Below are 20,354 nucleotides of genomic sequence, written 5' to 3'. Positions count from 1 at the left end.
TTCTCTCCTTTTGTTGACAGCCAGTCACCCAGTAATGACTGTCACACCAGAGCTTGAAACATCAAATGGTCCTATCAGAAAGGTGACCCTGTGAACCGTAGCGACAAAAAACATCTGATCTCCACCTACTAGATATGCACAACTTGCTTTGATGACTGCCATCGAACTGTCGATATAAATGTTTTACTGACTTATTTCAGAATTTAAAAAGATTTCAGAGAGCCTGATTAGATGATGTTAAATAGCCTAATTGGGGTCAATACGATTGGGGTCAATAAGATTTTTAATGCAGTTATTTCATTAAAAATACAGTAAATCACTAATTTATTCCTGTGATGGCAAAGCTGAATTTTCAGCAACCATTTCCGTGTTACATGATCAATGCAGAAATCATTCTAATAAGCACTGAATCAGGGTGCACTGCTCAAGAAACATTATTATTATCAATATTGACAGTAGTGGTAATATTTTTTTGTGGAAGGATTCTTTGATGAATAGAAAGTTGAGAAGAACAGTGTTTATTTGAAATATAATTTTTATAACAATATAAGTCTTTACTGTTACCTTTGATCAATTTAATGCATCCTTGCTGAATGAAAGTATTAACTAAACTTTATTTGTTACTCTCATCATCCGTTTCCATTTTTAATTTAACATTATGATACAAAGATTTAATTAGTGAGAAGTTCAGTCAGCCAAACATCTAAAAGAAGTAAGAACAGCATTACTGTTCAAACGACAACATGCATCCACAGATGTATTTAATGTATTTACAGTTGTACTCAAAATTATTCATACCCTTGTTAAATATGATCAAAGAAGGCTGTGAAAATTAATCTGTATCATCAATCTTTTAGATATTGTATTTAAAAAATTTACTAAAATCTAACCTTTCATTGGAGAATAAGAATTTAAAATGGGAGGGAAATCTCATTATGAAATAAATGTTTTTCTCTAATACACATTGGTCACAATTAATCATACCCTTTAATCCAATACGTTTTGCAACCTCCTTTTTCCAAGAGAACAGCTCTGAGTCTTCACCTCTAATGCCTGAAGAGTTTAGAGAACATCTGACAGGAGATCAGAGACCATTCCTTCATACAGAATCTCTCCAGACCCTTCAGATTTCTCCTCTTCAGTTCACCAGACTCATTTTCTATAGGGTTCAGCTCAGGGAACTGGGTTGGCCAGGGCAGAAGCTTGGTTTTGTTCTCAGTGACCCATTTTTGTTTTGATTTTGATGTTTGTTTGTGGATCATTGTCCTGTTGGAAGATCCAACCATGGCCCATTATAAGATTTCTAGCATGGACAGTCAGTTTTTAATTTTTTATCCATTGGTATTTTATAGAATCCATTATGCCATCTATCTGAACAAGATAGATGACCTTTCTGACCCCAAGACGCAACTATTTTCTGCAGTTCTCCAGCTGTGATCCTTGGAGTCTTTTGCCACTCAAACTCTCCTCCTCACCGTGTATTAGGACGATATAGACACACGTCCTCTTACTGTATTAGAGAAAAATATTTATTTCATAATGTGATTTTCCCCCACTTTCATTTTTGTTTTAAATTTTTTAATGAAGTGGATAAACAATGCAGATTTATTTTGACAGCCTTCTTCGATCATATTTACCAAGGGTATGGATAATTTTGAGCACAACTGTAAATATGAATAGGCCTACAAAATATTACCTAGGCCTAAATCCCTCAAACACAGAGAAAATAGCATATTTACCTACAAATATCAAGTTTCATGCGTCACAAAACAAAGAAAGACGGCACATAAAGTCGAAAAGTGAAAAACTGAAGGACACATTTGTGTACCCTACCCTTGCTTTAAGCGGCAAATACTGAGGCGCGCGCTTTGTGTGACCTCGTAGCCTACTGGATCGCGTGAAACTTGGCAAAGTTCGCCATCTACTGTACAGTTTCTAACCAATACAGGCATTTTTAAATCACACATCATTTCGTTCAAATAAATCGTTTAATATCTTAAAACTTAAATGAAATTAGTCTCGTCATTTTTTTATATTTTATATTTTAAAGCTGTCAAACTGAGCCTTCACCAATAGAAAAATGCTACTTTAGTACATCTTTTTATTATACTAAACATAAGTATATTTAGTAAAATAAAGAGATTTAACAAGTGAATTTAGGTTGAAAACAACTTTGATACCTTAACAAGGTTTTTGTAGCTGATTAACTTACATATTAAACAGTCGACTTGTCCCCTATTTTCCTCTTGCGTTAAGAACATTTCCTAAAGCTTAACTTATATGAAATAAGTGACTACACATGTCAATGAAATACAGCTTACATGAGATGTACAGTACTAGCAGGTGTTTCATCCTACCTCAAGATGAAATTTGGTCGATCTGCTCGTCGCTCTTTGATGTCTGAACTCCTCGTATCGCCTATGAAGTAGTCAGGTCTGAACAAAATGGCGGCCTTCTGCACTGGATAACGCGGTGTTTCAAAACTATCATAACAACATGTCACTTTTGAGACTGTGTGCCTATTCAGCTGCTTTAACTCGCAGTTTTGCGGTTGACAGAAGTGTTCAGAGATTTCTGAATGGCGATTATTGCCACCTGTGTCTCAGAATACGGAGTAATGGAGAGAGACAAATACAAGGTAACGTAATGAAACAGTGTTATTGTCATGCTGCCGTCTGTCTTGTCCTTCAAATCACATTAAGCATGCTATGTCTCATTTCGTATTCCAGCACCAAATACAAACAGTAGAGTTGGTAAGCTTTTTAGGTAACCGTTTTATCTCTCATTTTTCAGAGAAAACATGGGCTACAATTTACCAAAGACACTATTCAGCCATCCCTAAGAAGGAAGGTGGGAAGAAAAGATTCTGTGAACAGTCTCAGCTGTTGGATGGTATGGTATATTTTCACTTATGATTATGTATCTAATGTTAATCATTGATGTTATAAGAGAACAACTGAATTTTTCATTTTTTTTTTCGAAGAGCAAATTGGCTGTATGATTTTTGGTTGGGTAATATTTATTTAATTTTAATTTCAAGCTAAGTCGGTTTTATTTATGCAGCGCTTTTCACAATACAGACCCTTTCAAAGCATTCCAGCAATTAAGATTTGCTATATAGTGTATATATTATGTGAGTTTATGTATGCAAATGAAGTTGTATACTTACTGTACTGTTTATATCCTATTTTATATATAGAGCTGTGTGATAATATAGCTTACATTTTACAATGATACTAATAATAGTCATGCAAGTTTTGCTGTATAGGGTCAAAGACAAGATGTCACATTTAGGTGTCAGTATCAAATTAAATGTACAAAAGGTTGTTTTTATATACATATAAAACATAATATATGTTTTAAAAGTGTGTTGTTTAGAGTTAAAAAAAAAAAATTTAAATCTAAAATTTGTTTAAAAAAACACATTTAAAAATGTTTTAAACTATTCCTTTGATGCTTGAAAAACCCTTTTCATCTTTGATGCTTATATTGCTTTATGTGAGTGTACTGTATGTATGTGGGTGACGCTGAATGTACTTTAAAAATATTACTGGGTGATGATGTAGTTTACAATATGTGCTGATATAAACAATCAAGCAGGTGAGATACATATAAAAATTAAACTTAAAATTATTTAACTTAATATACATTAATAGAAGTTCATTGTTAAGTAAAATAAAGGTGCATAATACTGTCATGTGCACTACAGTTTTCTCTTAAAAAATTTTTCACAGTCCTGGAGGCCAGAATCCAACAGCTGCAATCTGACGCCGTTGTAGACGTCAAACATTCAAAGGTGCAAATCATCAAAATGCAGCAGAAAATACAGAAAACATCACCTGGGAATAGTCAAAAGAACTTGCCAGGAGAAAAAGCAGAAATGCTTAAAAGTGGGCCCTCTGCAAAAAAAGGTGGAACTGAAGGCGTCGTGCCTTCCAAAACTCACGCAAGTCGCTGGATGGAGAAACTCAAGCGTGAAAAGTGGATCAATCCCAAAAAACAAACTTCACATAGAATGCACGACAAGACAGTTGTGGGTAAAAACAGCAAAGGGAGTTCAATGCGTCCTGGTACATCTACAAAGACCATCACAACAGGCAAAAGAAGTGAGACAAAAACTAAAGGAGAAGACTCCAAAACCTCTGCGTCTACCACGACATCCTCCAAAATCAGTGCTGTGCAAAAAAAGTCTAAAAAGAAGGTTTCGAGAGTCTCAGAAAGTTTAGCCGTCAGGTTTCCAGGAGTGCAAAAGATCTCCAGCAGTGAAGTTGACTGTGTTTCTGAGATGTCTACACAAGAGAAGCTGGCAGATAAAGAATTTGATGAGGTAGAGGAGATTGATGTAGACATCGAAATCGACCAGCAGAGCTCGAGTGCTCCTGAAAGGCTTCTGGAGGATAAGGAAGGAAACCGCTATGGAGATCCTCAGCTCAGAATCCGCTGTTACTTGGAGGCGTGTGTTTTCATCGATGATGTAGCTAGAGCTCAGAGCTGCCTACTTTCTCATCATCGTCAATTATCCAAACGAATGCACCTGTCTATCAGCGCCTACAACATCGTGATGAGGATGTGGGCCAAAAGAGTATGTATTAAGCATCTCTCTTTTTACATTATATTAACATTTTTTAATAAAAAATATAGTAAACAAATGACAAAACGAAATAAATGAAAATATAGTAAACAAATGCAACTGTCAGTGCATACAACATCTTGATGATGATCCATTTGCATCTCTTTTTACACATTTTTGATAAAAAATATAATAAAGTAATACTGCAGAAATATTTCAATTTTTTTTTTTTTAAATAGATTATAAAATGTCATTTATTCCTGTATGCTACATTTTCAGCAGTCATTACTTCAGTCTTCAATGTCACATGATCCCTCAGAATTCATTCTGATGTTTGGAGACATTTCTTCTTATTTACAGTCTTAAAAACAGTTGTGCTGCTTAATGTTTTCATGAAAATTGTGACACTTTTTTTTTTTTTCAGAATTATGTGATGAATAGAAATTTCAAAAGAACAGCATTTATAATTACGAAAGTATTCATTTATTTAAAAAAATTAATCATCCCAAACTTTTGAATGCTAGGTATGTCAGAGTCCAGTATCTCCGACTTAAACACTGTATTCAAATATTTAACAAAAAAGTACTTTTTCTTCTTTTTTTTGTTTTTGTTTTGCCTGTTCTTTTTCTTTAGTCTTAAATTTAATATTTTTCCTTTTATTTAATTTTTATTTTTTTTAATAATTGCTCAATATTTTTTAGTGTATTGATTGTTCTATTACGTTTTTAGTCTTACATTATTTTTCAGGATGTCTCAGTATTTTGCTTGTTCCTTTCCCTTCAATTGTACATGTTTTAGAATTTTCCATTTCAAAATTATTCTATCATTTATTGTAGTATTTTGCTTGCTTGTTCCGATTAATACTTTTTCAGTATTGTTCTGTAATGCTCTATTTAAAGCCATTTTTAACTGTGCTTTGCAGGGTTCCTTCAGTCACATTCGTCGCTTGTTCGTTCTGATTGAAGAAGCAGGTCTGAAACCCAACGTTGCGTCTTACAGTGCTGCTCTGGAGTGCATGGGCCGCATGCCTGAGTGTCAGACATGGATCATTAAAAGGTAAAAACTTACTTCATTTATGTACTTCAGTGTATTCCAATCACATGGGTGAATCCAATAGATGGTGCATCACTAGTTTGCAAGGAGGAGGTTTCTTAAAGCTTTTTACCCCGTCACATGAATGCTATCGAGATCATTAATCTTAGAAATACATTATATGGTCATTTTTTGCTCCAAGATCAAAAGGAAAAAAAGAACATTATATATATATATTGGGTTGAAATATGACCCGGAAGAGCTTTTGACAGTTAGAAATGTACAATGATGACAATCATTCCGTTTTAAAATATTCAATAACAATATGACCATCACATTGTTTAATGGATTGACAGTTCCAGACTGTGTCTCTGGGTGTCAGTGTTGCAGTGTGCAGGAATTCATGTGTATCAAAGGCTCCTGCATTCTCTTTAGATTCCCTATAAGAATCCAAATTAAATTGATAAACATGCAAATTCGTAATGCTTTTATATATGCATATATATATACATATATATGCTCTTTTTATGAATGCATCCTCCATGAGCCGATCCATTCATCCATAGCACTATAGGATTATTCTGAGCCTGCCTTGACCGTGTCCAAAAATAGAAATTAAAATTGTGGTCATTCATCTAAAGAGCATTAACTCAGAGGACCTCAATATGGGGTGCTGTGTGTACATTAATGAGGAAAAAAAATTAACTTAAATGATTTTAGCAAATGGCTGCAATATAACAAAGAGTGAAAAATTTAAGGGGGTCTGAATACTTTCCGTACCCACTGTATATACATATATATGCTCTTTTTATGAATGCATCCTCCATGAGCCGATCCATTCATCCATAGCACTATAGGATTATTCTGAGCCTGCCTTGACCGTGTCCAAAAATAGAAATTAAAATTGTGGTCATTCATCTAAAGAGCATTAACTCAGTGGACCGCCATTTTCTCTCTGGTCATCTATTTGTTTTGTGTGCTACTCATCTCCGGGTGGAAGAATTTAGCAGATGAACACCTCCTCACTTGCATTTATATGAGGAGATCCTTCACAGAATGAGGCCAGATCAAAAAACTGTTATTTTGGTGTGTGTTTTTTGTTTCTTGCCTCACTTTTACATTGTCACATATATTAAATTGTCATTAGGGCTGTCACTTTTTAATTTAGTATAATTATTTATTAAAATATTTAATTAAAAATTTCTGTGTTTTAATATGTATTAGAATATATAACAAATATCTTTGAATTGAATTGTCTTCATTTGACGTGTTTTTTCAGCAAGCATTTATAATCCAAATGCAATTGTGATTATTTTTGTTAATTAGTCAGTAATTAATACGATTTGAAATTCATTCTACTATGGAACACAAAAGTAGATATTTTGAAACCTGTCTCAGTGTTTCAAAATGCTCAACATATCTCAAATGTTGTTTTGGACCCCATTGACTTTCCTTGTATATAGACAAAATCTGTTGCAAAATTTTTTCTCAATCCTTTTGAAATACATTTATACTTTTATTGAGCAAAGATGCATTCAATGGATCAAAAGTGAATGTTCCTAAGATTTCTATTTCACTTTTTTTTTTTTTTTTTTTTTCTTTCATCAAAGAATCCTCAAAAACATGTATCACATTTTCCACAGAAATATTAAGCACCACAACTGTTTTCAACATTATTATTAGTACTAATAACTGTTTCTTGCGCATAAGTTAACTTATCAGAATAATTTCTGAAGGATCACGTAAATAACTGCTAAAAATTCAGCTTTTCCAGCACAGGAATAAATTACATTTTAAAATACATCAAATAGAAAACAGCTATGCTAAATTGTAAAAAATTTTCACAATATTTCTATTTTTACTGTATTTTTGATTAAATAAATGCAGACTTGGGAAGTTTAAGAGACTTCTTTTAAAAACATAAATCACCCATGGTTGCAAAAAGTTTTTGAGCGGTAGTGTATATTTTAATTTGGACGCAACTGCTAAACATCTTAAAATGATGAGATTCACGTTGGTTTTAAATCCACCAGACAGTTGTGCCCTTTGTGCTCCATCTTTAGCAGTTTGTTTGTTACCACACTGTAACCGTTTTAAGTGATCTAATTTATTGTATTAGGCTTTTGTGCGTCTGTAAAGCCTAATGCAAAGTATCTGCATTTGATTAGGGCTAAAGGTGACTGCTGAGGCAAATATGGTGCCGCCCAATGACAGCACAGAGGGACAGGTGCAGGGTGTCTTGTGGCAGCTGGTTGGGCGATCGATCACTGTAAGCTGATGGCAAACACACACTGTTGTGTAGTGGAAGTCTTCTTTTTCTTTCTACAAACCCCAGAGGAGCCTATTTTTTACCCATCTGTCTCTCCTTTGTTCTCCTTGCCACAGTTTCAGTTTGTCTTTCAGCTCTCATGCGGCACGGTTGTTGCATCTTTCGCTGCAATCCGAGCTTGTCGTCTTCTTTGCACAGTTGGTTTCAAATCACGATCTTTAGGACCAGCCGTTCACTGTTGTTTTGATTGTAATGACAGTGTAGTCAGTAGCCGGTAATGTAAGCATCAACATAATCCTAAGAGCTGTCAGTGTGGAAAGAATAGATTAAAACCTGGAAATTTTGACATCTTGACCTCACAAGGTGCATATGTCCGAAATTGCTGACTCTAGTGTTGTCAAACGATTAATCGCGATTAATCGCATCCAGAATAAAAGTTTTTGTTTACATAATATGTGTGTGTACTGTGTATATTTATTATGTATATATAAATACACACACATGCAGGTATATATTTAAGAAAAATATGTTATATTTGTATATTAAATATATTTATATATAATATACATTATATAAATATCAATATATACATGTAAATATTTTCAAAATGTATACTGAATGAGTGTGTGTGTATATATACAATATACACAGTACACACACATATATTATGTACTAGGGATGGAACGATTACCGGTTTCACGATAAATCACGATAAAATGCCCTGACGGTTAGTATTATCGTTTAAAATTGAATTATCATCAAAACCGTATTTGATTATTGCGATTTTGAAAACTCGCGGTAAATCCTGTCCAGCCAGCATCAGTCTGACGCAGAAGCAGCATGCAGTGTTGTTGTTGTTTTTTTTGCACGAGAGGAAATGGCGGAAGGCAGTGACAGCGCTCGGGAGATTTTTCAGCCATCTAAGAGGACCAAATCGGTGGTCTGGTCGTATTTTGGCTTTTACAAGAGTCCTGAAGGCAATTTAATCGAGGACGGTCACCCTGTCTGCTGATCTTGCAAGAAGAAAGTCGCTGCAAAAGGGGGAAACGCATCAAATTTGCTCAGTCATCTTCGTGTCCACTACCCACTGTTATATAGCGAATGCAAGGTAACTTTTACCTCAATACCAAAACTAACTGGGCAAATAATTGGACAAAAAATGTGATTTATTATTATTATTATTATTATTAGAGCTTCATGTTAATGTTAATTTAATTTTTATGCTAAAAAAGTGCATATAGCTGCTAATTGTATTTGTTGTTTGTTGATTTTCAAATATAAAACTTATTGAAATGTTTTCAGTGTGAATCAGTTCTTTTTGAACATGTTCATCTAATTTTAACAAAACCGTGATAATATTGATAATCGTGATAACTTTGGTCACTATAACCGTGATATGAAATTTTCATACCGTTACATCCCTATTATGTACACAAAAACTTTTATTTTGGGTGTGATTAATCGCGATTAATCGTTTGACAGCACTAGCTGACTCGTTCACTTTATGGTGAATGTTACATAGTTTACTGTAGGAAGGAGTTTGCAAAAAATAATTGAATTTGGATGGACACAAAATATTGTTTTGCCTGAATCACAAACCTAATCTGACCATTCACACTAAAAGCATTTGAATCTGAATTCACACCACATGTGTTTGGATTCGGTTTTGTAAACTTTCAACCTATAAATGGCTAATGTTATAATTCAGTAAAATTTTGCCTAAATAAATGAAAAACAAAACTGTAAAAACTAAAGTGAGTTGGTATTAAGTGCTACAAGTGAATTTAGGCAAATTACACAATTATAATGTACCAGCAATGTTATTATTAACTAGATGATTAAAATAATATTGAAATAAAGCTGAAATAAAATATATAGATACAATGAAAAATGAAACTTAGAAAATGTTGCCTAAAATACTAAAACTTAAATACTGTACAAATAAATTAAAGCTAAATAAACATAATTTTTTTTAAAGTAAAAGCAAAACTTATATGATAACCACATAAAAAATGACTAAAGCGTACACTGATATTAAAATGAAAACTAAACTAAAATAGCCAATTCAGAATATTAATAATTACTATAATAATATATAAATAATAATGCTGTCAAAAGATTAATCGCAATTAATCGCATCCAAAATAAAAGTTTTTGTTTACATAATAAATGTGTGTGTACTGTGTATATTTAATATGTATATACAAATACACACATACCCAGTATATAGTTAGAAAGTATTTACATGTATATTTTTATATTCATATAATTTATATTATATATAAATATTTTAATATATGAACATAACATATTTTTCTAAAATATATACATGCATGTGTGTGTATTTATATATACACAATAAATATACACAGTACACACTCATTTATTATGTAAACAAAAACTTTTATTTTGGATGCGATTAATTGCCATTAATCATTTGACAGGACTAATAAATAATACTAAAAGAACAACTAATGTATGAAAAATGTATGTCGATTTTGACATTTGCTAAGGATTACATTTAACAGTGTTATTAAATTATTAGTGTTTTAATGATCGACTTCAAATGAGTGTTAGATAAATAAAAAAATCTGGGAATGAACATATTCGAACGAACATAGACATTCGTTTGGCAAATGCAACGAAAGCAGCGTTTTGAACGCTCTACAGAAAGCCTAACTCTCACCAACCTCTATATTTATCAGCTTCCTTTGTCCCCAACAAGAGATCAGCCTTTAAAAGAATGCTTCAGGATTACCCTGATGTAGAGTTTTCCGCCTCTCCTAATTGCATTTGCATCAGCTGAGGGTTTAACATTTACAAGAGTATTGAATGCATGCAACCCTCAGGAGGTAATGATGCGATTGTTCCTCTGTCACACACAAGATGGGAAGGGTAAAAGGCATGTCTTTCTCAACGCCTCACGTTGCCCTCGATGGCTTCATCTGCTCGGTGTGCACTAGAGGGCACTGATGACGCATCATCTGTGCATTTCACTCCCAAAGAAGCCTGTTGCTTTGGAAACCATCACTGCATTCTCAGAGGTTTTGGAATAACCCAGTTTGTCCTGCAGCCTCCCGGTAATGTAAAATATCTCCTTACAGAATAAATGTGCTTAAACCACTAGTTTACAACTAGTACCGCGGCACTGTTGAATTCATGATTCTGATTGGTTGATAGAATAAGTAGTTCCAGGTTTGTTGAATTTATTACAGTTCTTTTGTTCTTTCTGAGCTAGAAATAGGAGCTTGGGCTGTTACTTAAAGAAATAGTTCACCCAAAATTTGCTAAAGATTCACTCACCCTGAGGTCATCCAAGATGTAGATGGGTTTGTTTCTTGATCGAAACAGATTTGGAGAAATTTAGCAGTACATCACTTGCTCACCAATGAATCCTCTTACAGTGAATGGGTGCCGTCAGAATGAGAGTCCAAACAGCTGATAAAAACATCACAAAAATCCACACCACTCCAGTCCATCAATTAACATCTTGTTCACCAAAATGCTAAGTGTCTGTGATAAAAAATCTATCATGAAGTCGTCTTTAACTTCAAACTTCTGGCCAAAATACAAGTCCATAATCTAATATTGTTTCCTTTAGTGAAAAAGTTGTCTTGTCTGAATCAGAAGAGAAATATGCACAGATCAAACACTGTTTATAAGCCAAAACAGTTCTAAACAAATGTGTTTGTGCATATGAGAGGACAACAGATGATGGACTTTTTTCACTGGAGGTAGCGTTATTATGGATTATAAATGCAATAGCTAGTTAAAGTTAAAGCTCCTTAATGATGGGCTTGTTTCTTGCAACCATGCAGATTTTCACTTCACAAGATGTTAATTCAAGTCATGTGGATTACTTGTGGATTATTGCAATGTTTTTATCAGCTGTTTGGACTCTCATTCTGACGGCACCCATTCGCTGCAGAGGATCCATTGGTGAGCAAGTGATGTAATGCTAAATTTCTACAGATCTGTTCTGATGAAGAAACAAACTCATCTACATCTCAGATGGCCTAAAGGTGAGTAAATAAATATTCAGCAAATTTTCATTTTTGGTTGAACTTTTTTTCAATTATTTTGATAGTGTGTCGTCAACTATTCCTTCCTTATTCTCTCTGGCACAGACTCTCATTCTCTCTTCCAGAGTGCTGTAATTTGTATTCTATCCACGACATGAACATAGCTCTACATCAACAGTGAGCAGTCCAGCTGCGTGGGGCTCACACATTTTCTGTTCGAATAAACACAGCCTTGTAATTCTTGGACATATGACAGTGGCCTATCTGACACCCACTACCAGAGGGAGCAGAACGTTCTGTTCGAAGGCGCTCCGTGTCAATGCAAATATTTGATATTCCACTCTGACACCCCGCCAGTCTCAGCGCTATGAGCCCAGGTGCTGCGGTCGTGGAAGTTTTCTCATTATAAGGCCTTTCCCATCCACCTTTGCATTCATTTTTAAAAAACAATTTCATCTGGGAATTTAGTCCACAATTGCAATTAACTAGAAAAAACAAGACCATATTTATCTGGTATTAGAAAGTTAAAATGAAAAAAAAAAAACACTTCAGCTTCAAATACATGTTATTGTGAAATATAGTCATCTCTTTTCTGGTCCACACAGGTGTCTGCAGCAGATGGAAGTGGACGGCCTGTCCGTGGATGACGTGTTCAGACAGTGTGTGTTTAAAAAGGATGAAAGAGAAATGGTTCTGAGGGCCGTCCGTTTGGTGCATCCTGAATACCAACCCAGTGTATCCAAAGATCAGCCTGTCTGTTCCCTGCCATTGGTGAAACAGTTTTATGCTGAGGTACCATTACATTACATTACGTTACGTTATATTACTTTTCAAAATATTTTTTATGTTTTTTTTTTTGTTTTTTTAAATATATCTTATTTTCACCATGCCTGCATGTGTTTGATCAAAATATGGTAAAAACAGTGATATTGTGAAATTTGTGAGATTATTACAATTTAACATATTTTGTATTTGAATATATTTTGAAATGTAATTTATTTCTGTGATGGCAAAGCTGAATTTTCAGTCTTCAGTGTCACGTGATCCTTCAGAAATCATTCTAATATGCTGATTTGCTGCTCAAGAAACATTTAATGTGATTATCAATGTTGAAAACAGTTATGTGGTGTTTTTTCAGGATTCGAGTAGAAAGTTAGAATAAAAATGAAAAAAAAAAATAACGGCATTTATATGAAGTAAATATTTTAACTTTCTAAATGTTGCTTTTGGTCAATTTAATGTTTCCTTGCTAAATAAACATATTAATAAAAAAAAATCCCAAACTTTTGAAAGAGAGTTTAATTTTTAAATATAAAAAATACATGTATTTTTTATTTTACAGTCCTCATCATATTATATATCATATTTATACTATTAATAATAATATTTACTTTATTATATTGTATTTATAAAATTCACTTTTTGTCATTTTTATTCATTCAGTTTTTCATTTTATCTTCTGAATTTTTAACGGAGCTATATAGTGTTTATGGTGTTACAACACCCTTGACTGTACATATTTTACTACCCATAAAAAAACGTTGTTGTCGTTTTTCTTTACGTTAGGGTTCTTCATAGATAGCCTAGATATGACCTTTTGCATTAAACCTCCATTGCGAATTGTTAGTGAACTGTTTGTAAAACAGGTTAATTGCACTGCTAAATTGGATTTGAAGTGGAGGTTGATACCATAAAACAGGTGGTGCTTTTCTTTAAACTATATACCTGTCTTCTCTGTCAGCATTGAAAGACCTGCCTGAACTTGTCTTGTGTGTCAAAATGACGAGTTTCACTACCATGTCAGCTGTCATCTGCTATATAATTCCTTCAAACAGAGGTGCCCGCTCTATTTTTGGGCACACTGGGGGGTGTTATTGCACCAGTCTGCCCCACAACCAATTCCCCGCCATCCCCTCTTTTTCCCCAACTGATTCATTACCGCAGGTGCACATGAGCCCATTTGTAACCCACACTCCGCTGCCTAACACCATGAATGGAAACTTTCCTGGAAAGTATAGAAGAACTGGGTCATGTGAAGGTCTGAGATAAAAATGCTGCAACTCTCAGCACAAAGCAGTAAAGAAACTCTGTTAGCAACTTTTCAGAGATGCCCAACAGGCTAGATTTGCTTTTAAACATGTTGCTGGCAGAAGTTTTCTTGTGTGATGTTTTTTGTTTTACTTAGCTTTTTTGTGATTTGCTTTGTTTTAATGTTTTGTTTGTTTTTTATTTATTTATTTTTTGTAGTTATTTTTATTCCTTTGTCATTTATGATTGTTGTCCTGATAAAAGCCAAAACAAAACTGTGATCTCACTCCAGAATGTACGATATTCATAACAGTACTATTGTAATGATTGAATGACACTGTTAACGAAAAATGAGGTCATAGCTAAATTTATGTTTAAATATACTGCTTGCAGAATTTTTCTGGCGTTTTGACGTTTATTTTTTATTTTTTTGTCCGTCGTGTTGTTGTTTTTTGTGATTATTTATTTATTTATTTATTTTTTAATATTTAAATATTTTATTTTAATTAACAGATCAACAGTCTTGATCCATACATTCTTCATAGCACTATTTTCATGATTGACAATGTTGACCACCAGTGACAAATTTCAGTTCATGATCATGATCGGATTAGTTCATGGCAAGAAAATATTCTGAAATAAGTTTCGCCTTGAGAAAAAAAAAAAAAAGGCACTGTCACCATAAAAAGTCACTATTAAAGTTTCATCAAGGCAAATAATTGGCCGTCATTGAACACTAAATGAGGAAATACCACCAATTCATCTCGTTTACCTCTTTTTATGATTCTCGAAATATGTCTTTGACTTCAAAGTCATATTGTGTGCACCAGGTTTAGATAGTTTGAGATGTTGCCTCATTGCCATAAATGGCATTTCTTGCCTCCCAATGCATCCTTTATTCGCACAACCTCACTAAAGCATTGAAGACTGGGACGACACATCCATAAAACCGAGGTCACCACACATGCTTCTCCCTGTCAGGTTTGTGGCTTTGTGGAAATATGGGCCTCTGCCGAGCCGTACACAACACTGCATCTTGTGTTCTGCCTGGCCGGGCTGTAGTAGTCATCGCCGTGGGCATGATTTATCCCTCCACAACCTTTGTGCTTGCTTTGGCCAGCGTCCATGTGATCTCTATTGAGGACAGATTTAGCAGTCGCTCTCTCCTTGCGAGTATTAACGCTCCGGCTGACCTGTTCTGTCATAGCCCTTCCATCATGTGTTTAGCGATAATTCCCAGATGTCTGTGCAGGCCGCCAATGCCTCCCTTCGAATAATAAATGACTGCACATGTCAACGCACAGCCCACATTAACACGGTCTCTGCACCACTTAGCAAGCTGTTGCTATAATATATGCCGTATTTACAGTTCTTATTTTATGCAGCCACAAATTTGGCTGCCGGCCAGACCTGCGAGAGTGGGACTGTTCAACCTCATTGGATTTTAATTGGCCGTACGTGGAAGTTACGAGACAGAATAAATACATTTGACATTTGACATTCGTATGGTTATTTTAGCTAGCTTGTTTTCTTGGTTCTTTTAAATGTATAAGTGCACTTAAACGTAATGATGTTTGGTTCTTTAATTGGGCCATAAAGTGCAGTGGCTTCTTTCGATCGGGCCTCATAACAAAGTGTGCAGCCTGTGAAAGGTTGAAGTAAATAGTCTCCATAATTGGGAGTCAAATGAATGATCGTTTTTAATGTTTATCCTAATGAGATTTAAACCCTCTCAGCCTTCATATCCAGTTATAAGGAGCCAGTAATATTAAACTTAGAGCCTCCGGCGATGAGAGATTCTCAGCGCTCATTATTTAGCGGGTCGTCTTGAGCTCTCTTATGATTTTGTTCGCACATAACAACACAAACACATACAAAACACACTGGTTGTGTCAGGATGTTATAATATTATGCAATTACTTAATAGGATTGTTGGCTTAACACATTTATTTATTACAATTAATTTAAAAACATGTTATAAAAAATAAAATTTTACATTTGAAAGTAAGGATAATACTTATATTAATAACAAAATTGCAATATACCAGTGAAATAGTTACTAATAAATAAATAAAAATCAATAATGTAAAAGGTAATAGAGCCGTATTTGAATCTCAGATAGTAATTCTCTTTTTAATAAACTAAGCAGCAAAGTGCATTTGATTTGCATTTAATTAATGGTTTTACGACTTGATTCCCTTCTTGTGTGTTTCAGAGAGAAGGTGCCACATATCCTAAACTGGACTTCAGCCTGAAAGAACTGCGTGACTGCTTCAGTCTTCAGCTGGGTATGGAGAAGGCCACTACCATCACTATTGACTCCGTGGAGGCCTTAAAGCCTGTCACCGAAAATATGGCCAAAATGGTATGAATCCACAACCTGTCTGATTTGATTTGAAAAACCATGAGGTTATCGTTATTGCATTTATAGCAGAGTGGGGTAAGATGTGTCAGTGTAGTTGTGTCTAACAATCTAGCAGACTGCATTATTTTAGTCACATGACCATATATTTAGAACAAGCCCATAATATATAGCTGTTTTTAGGGTAAAAACGGATTTATACAGGCCTAAAAATGTGTTGGTGCATTGCCATTATATAAAACATATGGTAATTTGGCTAAAGATTAGCTACGGATTATAAAATGCAGCATTTTTTCCAAAATGGTAGCTGTGGGGTAAAGTGTGCTAGCTTTGGGGTAAGATGTGCCAGTGCTAAGAAATGGTACAGATACAGTAAATAATGTTATAAAATGGCCTCGCTATGTTAAAATTAAATTTTTCGGCTGGTTTATGTAAAATTGAATAATATGCTGTAAAATACGGGATGGGAATTTGAATGGAATGTAGATTGTTTTCTCATATTCCACAATGATTGAACTTTCTCCTAGTTGGAAACAACTATTTTATAAGAAATATTAGTTTTTACTTTATTGCTCTTGGCCTAGAGGGCAGCATAAGTAAAAAGTGGCACAGCTTACCCCACTTTCCCCTACTCCAAATTATTTATGTCCGTTTATGGGCCAGAATTAATATTGCTATGACTGGGTTCTCTGAAACAAGCACAGTGGGAATCCCCAAACATAGCAAACTACCATAAAGAGGACTTTTAAAATCACATACAGATGTGTGGGAGATTTTTCCTTTCAATAGTTAACACGTTATATTTTTTTAGGATCCAGATTTGCACCTAAGCTATGATCCATTGGCTAAACGCAAACATTTTTGAAAGTTTCCAGCTCATGCATTGAAAGTAGCCATATTCCCACAATCCAGCTTCTTTTTAAACTGGCATTTGCTCCACTGTCTGTGTTCCCTCACGAGAAAGGTCCCCCGTGGTCCCGCAACATTTGCGCTAGGGTTTAATGGAATAGAAATGCATTGTAATGTGTCCCCACCAGCCCTGTGAGAGAGTCACCTTTCCATCGCAGGGTCAGCATAACTGATCTGTGACATCTGCCTGCTCCGCCGGTCTGCAGTGAACCTGAAAAGCTTCCTGATAAAGAGATGACCCATTTTCAGCTGCCCACCGAACCCGATTTGTGTCGTGCATAAAATTCACATCTACATTTATATGAGATTTTTCTTTTTGAAGCCACAGGCTGCTTGAGAGGAGAATGTGATGTAACGTAAAGGCCACAAATGGCAGCTGAGTGAATCTCATGAAAACTGTCCAGAAATGTCACATTTCACCGTAAAATCCAAAGGAAAAAATATATAATTTGTAATTTGAAGCCTGCAATGAGATGATAATGAAGCCTATTTTAGGAGCATTAAGACACTTTATTTTCATGACAATTAGGCACATCCTCTCCCCAAATTCTCAGTATGTTACTGTAATGGGGAAAAGTAGTGTATTATATCAGGGATTCCCAAACTTTTTTGTCAGCTAAACTCCTAAAACATTTACTAAGTACCCATGAGATTTCAAGTTAATATTTCAGTATTTTATAGTATTTTTGTGTGGGGAAAAAAAGCCTTAACAAAAGTATATAAAACTGTAAAACTGTTAGTGTACATCATGATTTTTGTTGTGTCGAAGTACATTTATCCTCTGCATTGAAGTAAATGTATTGTCTTTATTGCCATTGCTATATTGTTGCACATATAAACAACATTTCTGAAAAAAAAACATGGTAACACTTTAGTATAGGGATCAATTCTCACCAGAAATGTCACATTTCACCGTAAAATCCAAAGGAAAAAATATATAATTTGTAATTTGAAGCCTGCAATGAGATGATAATGAAGCCTATTTTAGGAGCATTAAGACACTTTATTTTCATGACAATTAGGCACATCCTCTCCCCAAATTCTCAGTATGTTACTGTAATGGGGAAAAGTAGTGTATTATATCAGGGATTCCCAAACTTTTTTGTCAGCTAAACTCCTAAAACATTTACTAAGTACCCATGAGATTTCAAGTTAATATTTCAGTATTTTATAGTATTTTTGTGTGGGGAAAAAAAGCCTTAACAAAAGTATATAAAACTGTAAAACTGTTAGTGTACATCATGATTTTTGTTGTGTTGAAGTACATTTATCCTCTGCATTGAAGTAAATGTATTGTCTTTATTGCCATTGCTATTGTTGCACATATAAACAACATTTCTGAAAAAAAAACATGGTAACACTTTAGTATAGGGATCAATTCTCACTAGTAACTAGTTGCTTATTATTAGCATGCCTATTATTAACATATTGGCTGTTCATTAGTACTTATAAAGCACATATTTTGCATGACCATATTCTACATCCCTAATCCTACCTAAACTTAACAATTACCTTGCTAACTTTTAATAAGCTGCAAATTAGGAGTTTATTGAGTCGTAGTTAATGGTTTGTTAGTAGTGAGAATTGGACCTAAAAATAAAGCGTGACCAAATACATTTATATTTTTATAGAGAGAATTACTAGCAACACAGCGCAAACACTGGGAGAAAGCTCTCCTCCAGACACTGAAGGAAAAGAAACGGATAGTATCCAGCAACAGCCAGAAGTCCTGGAGTACCTGCATATACCCATACCTGTGTATCCTGGATGATCAGGATTATGTGAACATCATGCTTCAGGGTTTAAACAAACTGTCACCCAGCGGTGAATCTTTGCTTATCATGGCGGAGGAGATGGGAAACCGTGTCTACAATTTGTACTCCATCCGGCAGAAGAGCCACAGTCAGATGATCGAGAAGCTTGGGAGTATCTACAACTCGTATTCTGAGCTCCTGGCGAATGACACTGAGGTACAAGCTTTGGTTGACCAGATCTGACACCTTCAGTTTCGAATCAAATGTTCAAATTGGCTTTTACTTTATATATCACCTCCTGTTTCATCACAGACCAATGGCATGCTGCCACGGGAGTGTTGGGCGAGTCTTGAGATGCAGAGGTGCAGCGGTCCCTCTCTTTTAAGTGATGACACCCCTTGGCCGATGGTTCTGATGGTGCAGCTGGGCAGCTTCCTGGTTGACCTGATGGTTCGTGAGCTCAAAATTTGGAGCAACATCCTCAATCCCGCTCAAGAGAAGAAGCTCATCCCTGTCCTTTACCACATGTACACGTTCCGCAGCAATCATAAGGTAAGAGGTAGAGACCAGCTAGACTCGAAGGGCCCTATCATACACCTGGTGAAATGCAGCGCCAGGCTCGACACAAGAGTTTTTTGCTAGTTAGGGTTCCAGGTCAGCCCGACGCAGTTATCATTTTTACATCTTGCGCCACGTTGTTTAAATAGCAAATGCATATGCGCCCATTTGTGCGCCCATGGGCGTGCTGGTTTGAAAACGAGATGTGTTCAGGCACATTGTTGGCGCGTTGCTATTTTGAGGCAAGTGAAATAGACTTCGCCATTGACCAACTAAAACCTGGCCTAAAGTCAATGCCGCAGTATTTTTTGTTATTTGTATAGAGCGCGTTAGTAATGTGCACCTATAGGCGAGTCCACAGCGCATGTACACTACTTATTAACACACACAGGGACGCAGCACACAAACATGCCAAATATTAAAAATTAAAGGATTACAATGTAAAAGATTATTATTGTATAGGCTACATAAACATGAAAATGCCTACATGTCATAATGGATAGACATTGCATGTATCAGAATTAGGCTACCTATTTGCTCGCGCACTAGCAGCTCCGTTTCCTCTCTGGAGACGCGTTCAGTTTTTGCTCTTGCAAATTCCGTTGTATAAATAGTGAATCCGGCATGGTGCGAGTGCAGCTGGCTCTTAAAGGGAATGGGAGATTAGACTCTGATTGGTTTATTGCACGTTATGCCCAAAACACACCCATTACTCATTAAAGGTGCCATAGAATGCATTGATACAATATTTTAAATTGTTCTCTGATGTCCCCAGAGTGTGTATGTGAAGTTTTATCTCAAAATACCCGACAGATCATTTTTCATAGCTTGTTGAAATTGCCACTTTTAG

At 35.1% G+C, this 20,354-nt stretch overlaps 1 protein-coding gene across 1 annotated transcript in view; it reads left to right on the top strand.

The window, feature by feature from the left end:
* Positions 1 to 2,361: 2,361 nt before the first annotated feature.
* The window catches only part of polrmt (polymerase (RNA) mitochondrial (DNA directed)), a 53,411-nt gene continuing 35,418 nt past the window's right edge, over positions 2,362 to 20,354 (top strand). The window contains exons 1-8 of the mRNA XM_016538774.1: positions 2,362 to 2,638; positions 2,794 to 2,892; positions 3,735 to 4,582; positions 5,493 to 5,626; positions 12,499 to 12,685; positions 16,137 to 16,286; positions 18,824 to 19,162; positions 19,259 to 19,498. Of these exons, the coding sequence (XP_016394260.1) occupies positions 2,497 to 2,638; positions 2,794 to 2,892; positions 3,735 to 4,582; positions 5,493 to 5,626; positions 12,499 to 12,685; positions 16,137 to 16,286; positions 18,824 to 19,162; positions 19,259 to 19,498 (2,139 nt within the window). The 5' untranslated portion in view covers positions 2,362 to 2,496. The remainder of the gene's footprint in view (positions 2,639 to 2,793; positions 2,893 to 3,734; positions 4,583 to 5,492; positions 5,627 to 12,498; positions 12,686 to 16,136; positions 16,287 to 18,823; positions 19,163 to 19,258; positions 19,499 to 20,354) is intronic.

This window comes from Sinocyclocheilus rhinocerous, unplaced genomic scaffold (assembly GCF_001515625.1).
Source record: "Sinocyclocheilus rhinocerous isolate Xijiao unplaced genomic scaffold, SAMN03320098_v1.1 scaffold1238, whole genome shotgun sequence".
NCBI classification, from domain to species: Eukaryota; Metazoa; Chordata; class Actinopteri; order Cypriniformes; family Cyprinidae; genus Sinocyclocheilus; species Sinocyclocheilus rhinocerous.
This window is presented reverse-complemented; position numbering and strand designations above follow the sequence as displayed.